This window comes from Diabrotica undecimpunctata, chromosome 6, assembly GCF_040954645.1.
Source record: "Diabrotica undecimpunctata isolate CICGRU chromosome 6, icDiaUnde3, whole genome shotgun sequence".
In the NCBI taxonomy this organism is placed as follows: Eukaryota; Metazoa; Arthropoda; class Insecta; order Coleoptera; family Chrysomelidae; genus Diabrotica; species Diabrotica undecimpunctata.
In genome coordinates, this window is record NC_092808.1 from 68306265 (window position 1) to 68322083 (window position 15819).

The 15819-nt window shown below is 33.1% G+C and overlaps 1 protein-coding gene across 5 annotated transcripts in view; it reads left to right on the top strand.

The window, feature by feature from the left end:
- The window catches only part of LOC140443479 (ras-GEF domain-containing family member 1B-like), a 1395894-nt gene that overhangs the window by 1226112 nt on the left and 153963 nt on the right, over positions 1 to 15819 (top strand). For all 5 annotated transcript variants that reach the window (XM_072534788.1, XM_072534789.1, XM_072534785.1 and 2 more), the window contains one exon: positions 4321 to 4610. In XM_072534788.1, the coding sequence (XP_072390889.1) occupies positions 4321 to 4610 (290 nt within the window). The remainder of the gene's footprint in view (positions 1 to 4320; positions 4611 to 15819) is intronic.

A 15819-nucleotide genomic window follows, 5' to 3' on the forward strand; every position in this document is an offset into this window, starting at 1 on the left:
CCATAGAGGTATTGATAGAAGTGTTCTACTGATTTCACTACTGCCAGAAGTTCTCTTCTCGTGACGCAATAATTCCGCTCAGGTTTTGAAAGAACTTTACTAAAATATCCGAGGACTTGTTCCTGTCCTCCTTGAATCTGAGACAGCACTCCTCCAATTCCCACATTACTTGCATCCGTATCTAAGATGAACTCTCCTTCTGGCAGTGGATACCCTAAAATTGGTGCTGTTATTAAATGCTTTTTCATCGTTTCAAATGCATTTTGGCAGTCTATATCCCAGCGGTAATCTCGTGCTTCCTCCGTAAGTCGCGTTAATGGCTTAGCGATATCTGCAAACTTCTTAATAAACCTCCGGTAGTAAGTACATAGTCCAAGAAAACTTCTTACTTGATGTTTGTCAGTTGGTTTTGGCCATTCCTTAATGGAATCGATTTTTCCCTTATCCACGGCCACTCCTTCTTTACTGACTATATGACCCAGATAATTGACTTTACCTTGAAATAGCTGGCACTTCTTGGGGTTTAGCATCAATTGGGTAGCTTTAAGTCGATTAAAAACGTTTTCTAAATTCCTCAAATGATCTTCGAATGTCTCCCCCAAGACGATTATGTCATCTAAATAAACCAGGCATGTTTTCCAAGATAACCCTCTCAACACATTTTCCATAAGCCTCTCAAATGTCGCAGGAGCCTTACAGAGTCCAAATGGCATAACGTTGAATTGCCACAATCCAGATCCTGTGGTGAAGGCTGTCTTTTCTTTATCTACTGGGTCCATTTCTACCTGCCAGTATCCAGACTTCAAATCCAAAGTAGAAAACAATTTACTTCCAGCCAATGTGTCCAATGTGTCATCGATCCGAGGCAGAGGATAACTATCTTTCTTGGTAACGTTGTTCAGCAAACGGTAATCCACACAGAATCTCGTCGTTCCGTCTTTCTTCTTAACCAGGACCACCGGAGAGACCCATGGGCTCGTAGAAGGTTCTATCACCCCGTCTTTCTTTATTTCCTGAACAATCGTTTCAGCTTCCTCTCTTTTCGCCTGTGGTAATCGTCGAGCTGTTTGACGAATTGGCTTAGCATTACCAGTATCAATTTTATGCTTAACAACGGTAGTTCTTCCCGTCTTTCCTCCTTTCGGTACGAAAATATCATGGTACTGTCGAAGAAATTCCCTTAATTTCCTTTTCTCCATCTGATTGAGAGACTGTCCTGCAACTGCAACCATTTGGTCGAATTTGTCGTTGGAATTATCAGATGTTGTCGCCTGACGGATTATGGATGTCACAGGTACACAAGTTCCTACTTTTGTCTCTTTTTTGATGGTCACTGGGTAGTCGTTGACATTGATAAGTCTCACAGGAATTTCTTTAGCCGAAGTCACCAATTCCTTTCCAATTATGATTCCACGGCCAACCTCATCGTCGTGGTTCCAAGGCTCCATCATAACAGGTGTCCCTTCGTCTACAATTCCCTGTAGTCGCGCTACTATGATCGTTTCGCTTCTCGCAGGCACGACTGTATCTTCTGTAATGGCTGCTTGCACAGTGTTGTCATTATGTGGATGAAGAAATGCATCATCGTTGCCAACTTTGATTACCTTATTCTTAAAATCCAATTGGAATCCATGCATATTCATTACGTCCATTCCTAATATAACATCCTCTTCGATGTCAGCAACTATAACAGTATGGACAAACTTTTCTGCTCCAATTCCCAATTGTACCTGGATTTCTCCATGAATGTTGGCGTTTTCACCTGTAGCGGTCCGAAGTCGCAACCTCGTTGGTAACAGTTTCTTACGGCTGTTTATAACTGTTGGGCGTATAATGGTTCTGGTCGCTCCGGTATCCACCAACAACGTATGCTTTTTACCATTTATTTCTCCATCTACATATACACTATCTTCACGACATTTCAAAGAGGCTATTAATATAAGAGGGTCTTTGGAAAAGTTCCGGGTCGAAGCTGCTCCTATAAAGCCGACTCGTTCTGGTTTTCCTGATGGTGAGTTTCTTGATTTTATGGTCTTCGTTTTCTTGCATGTAATAATTTTCATCATATTAACGAGCTGGTCAAGTTTATCGTCATCTCCTTCCTCTTTTACAGTCCTAACTTTACTGTATCCGCCAGAGGCCTGTGTAGCTGACTCGTATTCGAGGGCGGCGGATAAGACATCAACCAGCGTCCTGTGACGAGCTAATCGCAGTGTTCTCTGCATTTCATGATCACGAAGACCATCAATAAACGTTTGAACGGCCAACTTTTCCATCATGTCTTCGGGAGCTGTTGGATAAGCATATCGTACTAATCTGGCAATATCTACCTCATATTCTTGAAGAGCCTCATCTTTCTTCTGTCTACGATTTTTAAGCTGCGACTGATATACATGCTCCAAATGTTCGTGGCCATATCGCATATTTAACCTCTTCTTAAGTTGTTCGAAATCATCCGTCTCTTCTACGGCTATGGTCTGAAGCACATCTAAGGCATCTTCTCGAAGAGCGATAGTCAGGTTTACAGCCTTTTCTTTTTCAGACCATCCATTCGCTCTTGCAGCTGATTGGAACTGTTTCATGTAGTTATTCCATGACGATTTTCCGTCGAAAGTTGGGACTTTCACATGGACAGAACCCCCACTTCCTTCAAATTTCGGCCGTATTTCCAACTTAAATTTCGTCTCGTCTTCTTTTGTCTCTATTGTAATTGGATTGTTTCCTCTCTCTGCCGTCCCTGTTTCCTCCAGCTTCTTTTCCATCTCTTTCCATATCTTTTCTTCGAAGGCCAACATATCGGCAGCAACCTGGTTTTTTAACGAAGATATTCTATCGTCCAGGGCAGACATCTCAGAAGTGACTTTAGAGTTAGCAGAAACTTTACTTTCCAGAGAAGAAATCTCGTTAGAAACTTTGTTTTCTATTGAGGCAATGTCGCCGGAAACTTTCGAAATATCGCCAGAAACTTTGTTCTCTAATGATGCGATGTCACCGGAAACTTTGTTCTCTAATGATGCGATGTCACCAGAAACTTTGTTCTCTAATGATGCGATGTCACCAGAAACTTTCGAAATCTACGAGAGGACAGCATCTTCAAATATATAAGTCTCAGGATCTAACCCTTCTTCCTGTAAAGCGTTCTTTAGTCGTTGGACTAACTCAGCCTTTTTTCCGGTAGAAGCTAATTCTCTGTCTTCAAGATGTCTTCTTAAATTAGTCACTGTCAGCTCATAAATCGTAGCCATTTTCACAATTTATTTTATATTCACTTCGGAACAATACTTGTTATGATTACTATAAGTCTAATTTACTTTTATTTCACTTCCGACACCATTGAAATGATATTTATTTAACTGTTGTCTTTATTCAATTTATAATGTCTTTATTAAAAGGTTCTTATTTTAATTTATTAAAAAGCACAATAATTTATATTAATTTATTTAGCGAACAATACATAATTTATATAGGCGAACGTGACAATTAAAAATCGCGGGCGCGGTCTTCAGATCTTGACTAACTCCTTCAATGAAAAATCCATTATTATATATGAAACCACAACTGGCCTAGAATTCAGGAGAACCTCTCTGATTTATACTAGAAGGTCATCGTCTGACCGGTTTTCTTTCTGCCAGCTGGTAGAATTCTCTCGTACAATCTACAACATATTAGTGAATAAAAAAACATGTTTACAGGCTTTTTAAATATGACTCATATTTTTACGTATCACTATTTTTGTTTTTTTTTCTGTTCTCTATGGATCAGTCAAAACACACATTAAAATATGTCACTAACAAAATTTTAACTATCCTTACTAAATTTTAAAATGTATTTTGTCCATTATTTTACATGTTATATTTTATATGTGTGTTTTTAATGTTGAGTGTCATAGCTTTACACAAATAATCTCAACGACTAGTAAGTTGCAATGATAATTTGTGATATGGTGTAAATATTTACATTCTTCTAATTACAGTGTCTTGAAGAAGCAATAAAACAATTCCGAAAGCTAGACCAAAAGTCAAAAGAGTGTTTCTATAACATCCCGGGCAAACCTACTGACTGCAACCCTAATAAACTGTGTTGTTTGTATATATATATATATATATATATATATATATATATATATATATATATATATATATATATATATATATATATATATATATATATATATATATTATATGTATATACGTCCATATAAAATGATCTAATGTTGCTTTAATTATTTTGGAGCAATTTTGTTTTTTTAAAAAACAATTTAATAACGAATATGTGTCTAATTGAGTCGATTAAAAAAATATTTATTTTATTTAATTACAGGCCCTTGTTTACCGCGACGGTAATTTAATCTCCGGTCCCCTGGAAGCATTGATTCAACATATGGTTCCCACCGAACAGTATTATCCAGACAGAGCATACCTATTCGCGTTTCTTTTGTCTTCGAGGTTGTTTATCAAGCCGCACGACCTCTTGGCCAAAGTTCGATTGTTGTGCGAAACTCAACAGGGACTTGCGGCCAAACCCACGGGAAGTACAGCACAGGCGAGGTTTGCGGAACACTTGGTACAGCTGTTGGCGGAATGGACAGAGACCTTTCCTTATGATTTTAGGTAAAACGAAATTTGTTTTTAATAAATAGATGTTTAGAATGACATATTAACCGAATAAAATGTGTAAGAACAGGATATGTAAATTGAAAAAGTGAATAATATATTACTCAAAATTAATATGGATTTCGTAAAGTTTTGTTTTCAGAACTTGATACCTACATTATTTTAAATTACAGATATTTTACAATAAAGTCGTAATAGAAATAAATTCACTACCTAATCGCTGATAGGTAGCGATAAACAAATTTGCTAAGTTATTACTTACTATAATAGGTAATTTCTTATTTTTACAAATAGTAATAATTTATTGGTAACTTAGGATGTTGACTATTTTGGTAAGTTTCAGCACCATAAAGCCTATAGCTTCGAAATTTTCTTCTGCTATTGAAGCTGTGTCTTTGTAGTGCAGAAACACCAAATTTAAATCATGTTGAATTTTATGATTTTATGATCGCAAATTATATTTGCATCAATAATTATATGGAATAAGACCCGTCGATTTTTATATATAAATGTGCGCTTTTTAAAGTTACAGGGTGATTCATGCAAGCCTTGTATAATCCATATGCTTTATTTTTAATGGAACCCTTTGTATATAATGTATGTATAATATATATATATATATATATATATATATATATATATATATATATATATATATATATATATATATATATATATATATATATATATAGTAAACTCTTAAATATTGGGGAAATCTGCAAGAAATACTCTAATGTGTATCAATTGTTTCGCCGAACGTTTTCGCCAAAGAGAATTAATTTGGCTTCTTCAGGGCTGAAAGAGAATAAATTATAATTAGCTACCATATATTATCTATTAAAACATTATTGATCTTACCGTAACTTAGAATTGTAGAGTTAGGATATTAAAAAACTTTGCTAGTAACATAGTGGTGTTTTTTTGTTACTATGTGCAAAAAAAGTTTTTTTATAAGAATTGAAATGTATGGTAGCTTCGAACTTGACACATTTTGGCTATACCCAATGACAAGGTAGATGAACTATTAGACACTTTTAATGGTTATGACCCCTACATCCAGTTCACTATAGAGAGGGAAGATGGTAATTGGTCCGTCCCCTTTCTCGACATAAGGATGATCAGGGAAACCAACAACATCAAAATAGATTGGTATCAAAAACCGACCCATTCTGGTAGATACCTTAACTACAACTCATACCATAATAATTCTACCAAAGTCAACCTAATCAAACAGATGAAAAATAGAGTAACAAAACTATCAGATCCTTCATTTCATACAAAAAACCTACAAATCCTACAGAAACTTTTTATTTCAAACGCTTATCCAACACCATTAGTTAATAAGATTTTGTTTAATACTATCCATGACGAAGATATTTCACCTTCCTTCGCGACTAACAATGCTGATCCTGATGTCTTAAGTGGGAGCCCAGTCTCTGATACTCCTATAAACAAATATTTTTCATTACCATATTTCAGAGATATCACTCCGGGGTTAACAAGGATTCTGAAAAGTGTTGAAAATAGCTTTGGCAATAATAATAACAACATTAAACTTAATGTAGCTTGTAGATCAGCCCTAACAATTAATAATCTTTATTCTAAGATAAAAGATAAGACTCCCATAGATAGGCTTAGTAATATTGTCTACAACATTCCATGTCTCTCTTGCAACAATTCCTACATCGGTCAAACATCTCAATTATTGAAATCACGTATTACACTACACAAAAGTGATTCTCGACTTCACCCTGACCGTTGTGCATTAGCCAAACATGTCCATTCCACTGGTCATCTCATGGACTATACCAACACCACAATTCTCCACCGTGAGAACAATAAATCTAAAAGAGAGTTCATTGAAATGTCTTATATTTTTCTTAACGATTTCTCCATTAATGTTAAGAGTGACATCAAGAATCTAAGCGATATATACCACCTGTTACTTAAATCAGATACCAAGAACAATACTATACATACCTTTAATTAGCATTAACGAACATTAACAACTAACATACCTTTATAATTAATTTTCATTAACAAAAAATATATAACATTCCCTTGCTTTTCTTAGATACGTCTCAATAAGATTCAATAATACATGAACAATATAATATAATTAAATAAAGAAAATCAAAATAATATTTCCCTTTACTGGGATTTAAATTCATTCGTTTTTTACCAATGAACCTTAACGACATAAAGATTCATACCAACGATAATGAAGTTGTCAGCGCTTGCGTTCTGGCTTAAACAGAACCTCACTTTTAACTATCTAAAAATCAAAAATTTAGTTATTGCCGACATTTCAAAGAATTACCTCCTTTTAAATGTAGTTGCATTGGGTTTTTCGATTAACCTTGGGTAAGCCTTTACGTGTCAAGTTCGAAGCTACCATACATTTCAATTCTTATAAAAAAACTTTTTTTGCACATAGTAACAAAAAAACACCACTATGTTACTAGCAAAGTTTTTTAATATCCTAACTCTACAATTCTAAGTTACGGTAAGATCAATAATGTTTTAATAGATAATATATGGTAGCTAATTATAATTTATTCTCTTTCAGCCCTGAAGAAGCCAAATTAATTCTCTTTGGCGAAAACGTTCGGCGAAACAATTGATACACATTAGAGTATTTCTTGCAGATTTCCCCAATATTTAAGAGTTTACTATTTAACTAATCTGCAAAGATTAAATTTCTTTTCTATATATATATATATAGATATATATATATATATATATATATATATATATATATATATATATATATATATATATACAAACAACACAGTTTATTAGGGTTGCAGTCAGAAAATTGGCCGGGATGTTAATGAAACACTCTTATGACTTTTTGTCTAGCTTTCGGAATGGTTTTATTCCTTTTTCAAGACACTGTAATAAGAAAAAGTGTAAATATTTATAAAATATCACAAATCTTCAGTGCAACTTACTGTGATATTTTATAAATATTTACACTTTTTCTTATTACAGTGTCTTGAAAAAGGAATAAAACCATTCCAAAAGCTAGACAAAAAGTCATGAGTGTTTCATTAACATCCCGGCCAATTTTCTGACTGCAACCCTAATAAACTGTGTTGTTTGTTTATATTGACAGTCACTAATATCCAGTAATTCTTGTATATATATATATATATATATATATATATATATATATATATATATATATATATATATATATATTAATAAGTATCGGACCGGGTTGTAAATAATAACAACAGAATAGGAAATACTACCGACTTTAATTACCACTCCAAAACGTAACGCAAAATAACAATATACATTAATTAAACCCGCGTCGCGTCTGTCTTCCTGAGTTTCTCCCCAGCTGATTGCGACCTAACCGCATTGCAAGGTTGCCAATACATCACATGTATATATATATATATATATATATATATATATATATATATATATATATATACATCCTACTATCATTTTCGCATCGATACATTATGCTTTTACCATCACTTTAGCATCGTCTTGCAAAGTAGCATCTGTATATCGACGCTACTTTACAAGACCTTAATAACTTTTTTCCTGTACTTGTTACAAAAATTTTAACCATCTCATTGATTAGAGTGTTGATACCGTGTTGATATTTTAAAATATCCGCTTTCTCTTTTTATCCCTTACTGAGTTATACAAGTTTATTCCAGAAAATGTTTGAGTCTAAAATGATGGTACAGTGAAAATATTATATATATTTAGTTCAGGGTTTTACCGTTTACTCGCTGCCATTATATACATGAAAATGTATATCCCACTTTCATTATCAATCATTTTAGCATCAGAAATTTGGCATCGCTGTTGAATATAATATTACCCACAACGAAATAGTAAATTTAAGAATATATATATATTTTTTTCATCCACAAATCATTCTGGCATCATGTTTGGTTAAAAGTAACGGGTTATGATATATTGCAACTACCTATTGTATCTTCGCTCCAATTGGTCCAGTCGCGACGTACAGCCCCTCAAATGATAGGATTTAACCAATAAAATACAATAAGACAGAAAAATCAAATATAGCAGCATGTCAAAAAGGCCTTAATTATATATCTTCGTTTCTATAAGTCCAATCATGACGTACAGTATCTCAAATGACAGGATTTAACGAATTGAAAACAGTGAAATAAAAAAATTAAATACAGCCATGTCAAAAGGGCCGTAGTCACGTATCTTCGGTCCTATTAGTCCAATCGTGACGTATAGTACCTCTAATGATAGGATTTAATATAAAGAATACAATGGGATAGAAAAATCAAATGCAGAACAATGTCAAAAGGGCCTTAGTCGTGTATCTTTAGTTCTATTAGTCCAATCATGACGTGCAGTACCTCAAATTAAAGGATTTAACAAATAAAATCCAATGAGGTATAAAAATTAAATGGAGTAGCATGTCAAAATGGCCTTAGTTATGTATCTTCGGTCCTATTAGTCCAATCGTGACGTACAATACCTCAAATGATAGAATTTAACTAATAGAATACAATGAGATAGAAATCAAATACAGCAAAATGTTAAAAGGGCCTTAGTTACGTATCTTCGTTTTTAGTAGCCCAATCGTGACGTACAGTACCTCAAATGATAGGATTTAACCAATCGAATACAATAAGATAGAAAAATAAAATACATCAGCTTGTCAAAAGAGCCTTAGTTATGTATCTGCGGTCCCATTAGTCCAATCGTGACGTTTCGTACCTCAAATGATAGAATTAAACTAATAGAATACAATGAGATACAAAAACTAAATAGAGTAGCCTGGCAAAAGAAACTTAGTTATGTATCTTCGATCCTATTAGTCCAATTGTGACGTACAGTACCTCAAATGGTGACATTTAACCAATAGAATACTACGACGTAGAAATCAAATACATCAACACGTCAAAAGAACCGTAGGTATATATTTTGCTCCTATATATGTTATGTCAAAAGAGCCTTAGTTGCGTATCTCCGGTACTATAGGTCTAATCACCACATATGGAGCCTAAAATGATAGGATTTAACGGAGATAATAATATAGAGTGTAAACCATATTTCCAATGCTTTATGAAATAGAACCAGTTTATAATATTCCGGACGACGTAATAACACCTTATTTTAGAATATTGGTCGATGAATTGAAATCATTGTTCAAGAAACGAATTATTCACGTGCAGATGTTTTACTATAAAAACATGTAAAACCAAAATCTCGATTAAAAATCGGTTGCCTGTAAAGTCGGTTTTACGGGCGAAGATTTTACGTGACAACGTCTTTTTCTCGGTAGAATATTTATTGATATGAATATTATTAAATTGCACAATAGTTGTTTGCAGTTGAAACGCGCTGTTTCTTCTCAATCGACTGAATTACGATTGATTGCAGAGTGATTTAAACTAATAATTTACTTAACACTATCAACATTTGTTAATAGTATGACATAACCTATAAACTCAGTTTCTCAACTTTTGTGTCAATCTAACAATTAATCAATCAATCATAGTTTACGATAATGAAATATTAGTGTACAATTATTTACCTTTATTGTTGTAGTTGTTGTAAATGACGAATCTAAGCACTCCACATTTTCACTACAGACACAGCTGACGATACTTTAACCACACGTGTGAACTTGTATTATGACGCTTTCTCGGTTTTCCAACGCCAAGAACGCTCGAGAAAGATAGAGACACAAGCACGCACCGATTCAACGCGCCTAATTCTCTAGTGCTGCGCGCGCAGCGGACCGATCATGTTTGAGTGGGAGAGAGACGCAAGGCATTCGCCGGTCCGGCGGGCCTCTCTCTCGTTCGGTGACTCATCGTAACAGACGTGAGCGGGCGTTACACTTTTTCATGAGTGACTCCGAGCCACAACCTAATTTAAGACGTTGTCACGTCAAAAAGTTGCAACCAGTTACTCTCGATGAAACTTAACCCCATTATTGATTTTACGAGTGATAAAATGGGTCGACAAAAGACCAGTTTTAATCCTTGCAACATTTAAACATAATAGTTGTATCTTGGTTTAATCAAACGAAGAGAAAAATTATACACAAGTACTAAAACCACAAACTATTCTCGATTATAACTTGGTGAAAAAGAGTGTTGATTTTAGTGATCAAGTGGCTTCTTACCAAAGCCTGCAAAATGCTGAAGTGGTGCCGGAAAGTAGCAATGGAATTAATATTTAATACCGCAGTAGTCAATGCTTAGTTGGTAAATAATAGAAAACGTAAAAAAAAGCGACAACCTATCCTTGAGTTCAGACTGGAGTTCGCGAAGGCATTTACAAATAAAGAAATGTTGTAACCCTCACGACCAGTTACCCCCAAAAATACCATTTAAGGCAAAGCGATGTAGATAATACAAAGAGAAGAAAGTGTAGATAATACAAGATGTTACAAGGTTTTAAGAAGAAACCTGACTAGTAGAAAGGCCGATAGAAAAGTTAAAAAAGTTAAAACATACTCTGAAGAATGTGATTGCAAAACTGAAATATATCTAGTGTGCTTCAATTGTTGCCGAGAGGGGGCATTTGGGCCTGTAGGACCCATCGCCGGCTCTGCGGACTTCTTCCTGTCCTCGGAATTAGACCGGGTGCTGACCATCTTTGCTTGTCACTGATAAAATGGTTTAATACTGCTACTGGTATAAAATAACGGTTACCGTAACAAGTATCTGTTATAGGTAACAGTTCCAAGAGCAGTTACAAAATAACAGATCAAAAAAAGAAAACAGAACAGGTAAAATAGTCTAAGTATTCCTTGACTTACGGAAGGAATAACTTAGTAAACAAGAATAATAAAATGGTATAAAAGTACAATGCAAAGAAAATGTTTCTAAGTGTTTCTTGACTTACGGAAGAAACAACTTAGAATGAAAAGTAAAATACACAAGATAAAAGAATAGAAAAGTGCAGAAATATTTCTAAGTGTTTCTTGTCTTACGGAAGAAACCACTTAGGACAGAAATACAGATAAATGAAATATGTAAATATAAAACAAGGTATGGAAATATTTCTAAGTGTTTCTTGACTTACGGAAGAAACAACTTAGAGTGAAAACAAACAAGAGAATCAAATATGGAAAAATAAGAATACAAATACTTATAAGTGTTTCTTGACTTACGGAAGAAACGACTTAGCATAAAATAGAAAATGAAAAAAAAACAAATGTATTAAGTATTTTCTTAACTTAAGGAAGAAAATATCTTAGATAAAATATCGGAAATAATAATGCAACAATGATTATGAAAATATTTCTAAGTGTTCTTTTGACTTACCGGAAAAGAACGGCTTAGACGCACAATTAAAATAACAAGTCAAATATTCAGAGAAATATTTCTAAGAGTTCTTTGACTTACCGGAAAGAACTACTTAGACAAAGTACAAATCAAAATATAAAATAGAAAAAGCAAGATAAATATTTCTAAGTGTTCTTAACTTACGGAAGAACAACTTAGACACAAAATACAAGAAAAATAAACAATTAAAATAATCAAATAAAATATCAAACAATCAGTACATGAACAAATAGAGATCAATGTAATATTCTAACCTGAAAAGATCTGAATATACAATAATGCTAAAATAAAATGGTATATAGGAAATCAGAAATAAAACAATAACTTAGTAGGAACAATAATAGCACCGACTAGGTCTACAGTAGAAGAGGCAAGCTCGACTGATCGATGAGAGAAAATCTACCTGCTTTTATGTAAAACAAATCCTTTGTTTTACGTAGCGAAAGTGGAATTTCCCTGCATCGAATCAATTAGAAATTTGGATTTGGCCAAACTTGGAATTCCCAAGTATTTTGACAGATATCCAAATTCCTTGATGCGTCCGGCACGGCTGTCAGCTCCCGGCTGACACGCCTCCGGATGACACAATGAAGCACATTAAAAAACAATTTTACTTATACAGGAACTATTATTGAGTAAAAACGTATTGTGCCTCAAGTGGCCTTATAGTATTGGAAGTCGTAAGTTGATAGTTTCCAGTAGAACGTTTTTATTGTTAATTACCTCCGTAAAAGTGAGTTATAGTATTTATAAAGAAATGGATGTAAATAATATGCCTTCGACATCTAAAAAAGCTAGATGTGAAGATAAACGTAGATTGACCACTGCTGAATTACAATCATTGTTAGAAGCATCTGGCGAGGACGATGTAGATTAAATGAATTGTGGAAGTGACTCTGACGAAATACTTGCACAAAGTCGTTCAGAAAATCGAGGATTGCGTTTTGGAAAGAGACAACACAAACAGAATTTAAGACTTTTCTCTGGCTTATGTTCCATATGGGAACAATTAAGATGAACCGTCTGCATGACTACTGAAAAAGTATGGGTAACTTCTATAATAGTGTTGACTTGACTACACAATTGTTCATAGCCCATATGAAGAAATAACCGAATCCTCACTTGTCAAAGAAACTAAAAAATCGTTAAGTGGTCTAAAAACTAAAAAGTAAAATAATTTAATAATATGTTAAAAGTTTTTTTAATATACCCTAAAACTGAAAGCGCAAAGAATCGATTGCAAGTTACAAAATACTTGTAGAGTCATACGAGTTTGGACAAGTACAGTTGTTTAAATAATCGATTTCTGTGATAAACAAATTGAATAAATTGTAAAATATTTTTTGATCTGCTTGATATTTAGCACACTTTAATAACTCATCAATTGCCATGATTTCAAGTAGCTATATTACCTGTCGTTAGTCAAAAAACAAAGTTATTAACATTTATAAATTACTACAAACATAATATCTTAGAGTTTATGGTTTTTTGAAATTATCTCAATTATTTATGTATTTAAATTTGGTATTTCTCTACATAGAAAACTTTTTATGGTCTACAACTTTTATTTAAATTATTTTTCTTTAGAATGTATACAAAACGTTTTATAAGCAAAAATTTTTTTGCCCTTTATGATTGTTTAAAAAAACAAAGCAAAATCAACTGTACGTCTTTACGAATTTTTCGTCGGCTACCCCTCATACTATTTAGAATTTAAATTTCTGTATAAGATTTTTTTAAACTATTTAGCGAGGTTCGTGAACTACTTTCTTATAGCATGGTCAAAGTCAACTATTATTTTTTTATGTGATTAAGCCACAATTATTGGTCGATATTGAGATGAAAATTGCATTTTTAATTAACTAATATTTAACGATACGATTTCCAATATTTAACCTTGTTTATTGTACAAATTATGTAAAAATGTGTATACACATTTTGTACAAAAAACGTTTTTTGAGAACGATTTCCTGAATGGAAATCAGAATGTTAAACATTAAATAATTAAAAATGTGATTCTAATCCCAATCACAACCAATTATTTTGACCTAATCCCATAAAAACCTAATATTTATCTTAAACTATTCACTGATAGCTTCGATTAAACAGCTTGGAAATTCAAATATGTAAAATATTCCCCTACACAACTCTCTGGGAAAAAATATCTAAATTGAATAACAACTGAACACTGAACACTGAAAAAACTTGTTGGTTGACCCCAGCCGGCCGGCAGGTAGTTTCAATGTCTTCATTTGAACTTGGCCCAAACTGATAGATTTTTTTATGTTTTCAAATATTATTTAAGTATTAACACTGGCAACATCTATTGGCTTTAAAATGATACTAAATACAGTAATTTTACCTCCCAATGTTAAAATGATGGTTTGATGTAAAAAATTTAATTTATAAAAAAATCGGATTATTGAAAAATCGACAACGGTGCCAAGCCTACAAAGGTGCACTAAACGAACATACACGACTTATAAATAGAAAATGATAGCATTTCTTGGTGATGCTAAATTACTGCAACGTGAAAAGAGCTTAAAACGATAGCGGGATGTATATATATATATATATATATATATATATATATATATATATATATATATATATATATATATATATAATATAAAAATGAATCGCAAAATGTGTTGGTAAGCGCATAACTCAACAACGCATGGACCAATCTTAACAATTCTTTTTTTAAAATGTTCCTTGAAGTCTAAGGATGGTTTTTACGGCAAGAAAAATTTGAATAATTTTCGGGAAAACGATCCCTTTTCTTTTTCCCATGCAAATATTTTCTAACTAAATGTAGAGTCAATTTGAACTTTATTGCTATTCAATAAAGTGTATATTAAATTACAAGCACTCACTGTTGTCTAAACAATGTAGGTGGGTTGCAAAATAAGACGAAAAAACAACTTTATTTTTACACTCCGTATGTGGGTAAAACATTGACATTTCCCAGAAAACATTAATACAGTTATTACTTAGAAATAGATCTGCAATGATCTTTTTTCCATAAATAAATAAAATCTTTTATAAATAAATAAATAAATAAAAATAAAATTTTTCCATAAATATTTTTCCCATATAAATTTTTTCTAACTAAATGTAGAGTCAATTTGAACTTTATTGCTATTCAATAAAGTTTATATTAAATTACTAGCGGACCCGACAGACTTCGTTCTGTCAAATAGATTTGGAATGTGGCAGTTTATTTCTTTAATTCTCCTGAACAGAACCGTCACCATGATGATAGGGCGGTGTGTGAGGGTCAGCTCGGGTGACCTAAGTATCTTCGCTTCCACGAATTTTGGCCACCCTTTTGGACCCACTAAAAACCCCGACTGGGATGTTTGCCAGTGGGCTTCAAACTAAGAGGGGAACTTAAGGTTAAAATCTGATTGAAAAATAATCTAAAGGGAATGTGGGAACCTAAAGGTGACAAATATTTATAAAGTGGGTGCTTCAATGACCATAGAGATAATTAATTATTTATTAGTATTATTATTATTAACATAGGGTTAATAACCGATGTGATAAAGAATAATGAAATAAAACGTATATAAGTATTTTCAGTAATCGCTTTATTGTAAATCAAGTGATTCATAATTATTAACAAAAATCTGTTTGATTTTTATATTAGTGCTTTATGATATACAATGTTTTTTGTTTGATTACCTGGTGAATATACAAACAAATCTGATGATTTTCCAACACGGGAACAGGTAAGATCTACGGAGTAATTATAACCCATTTGGTGGTGCAATGATTTTATTAGCGGGAGATTATCAAACATTGCCAGTGATTCCACGATCAACGCCAGCTAATGAACTCAATGCATGTTTAAAGTTCTCCAATTTGTGGAAACATGTCAAGGTATTACA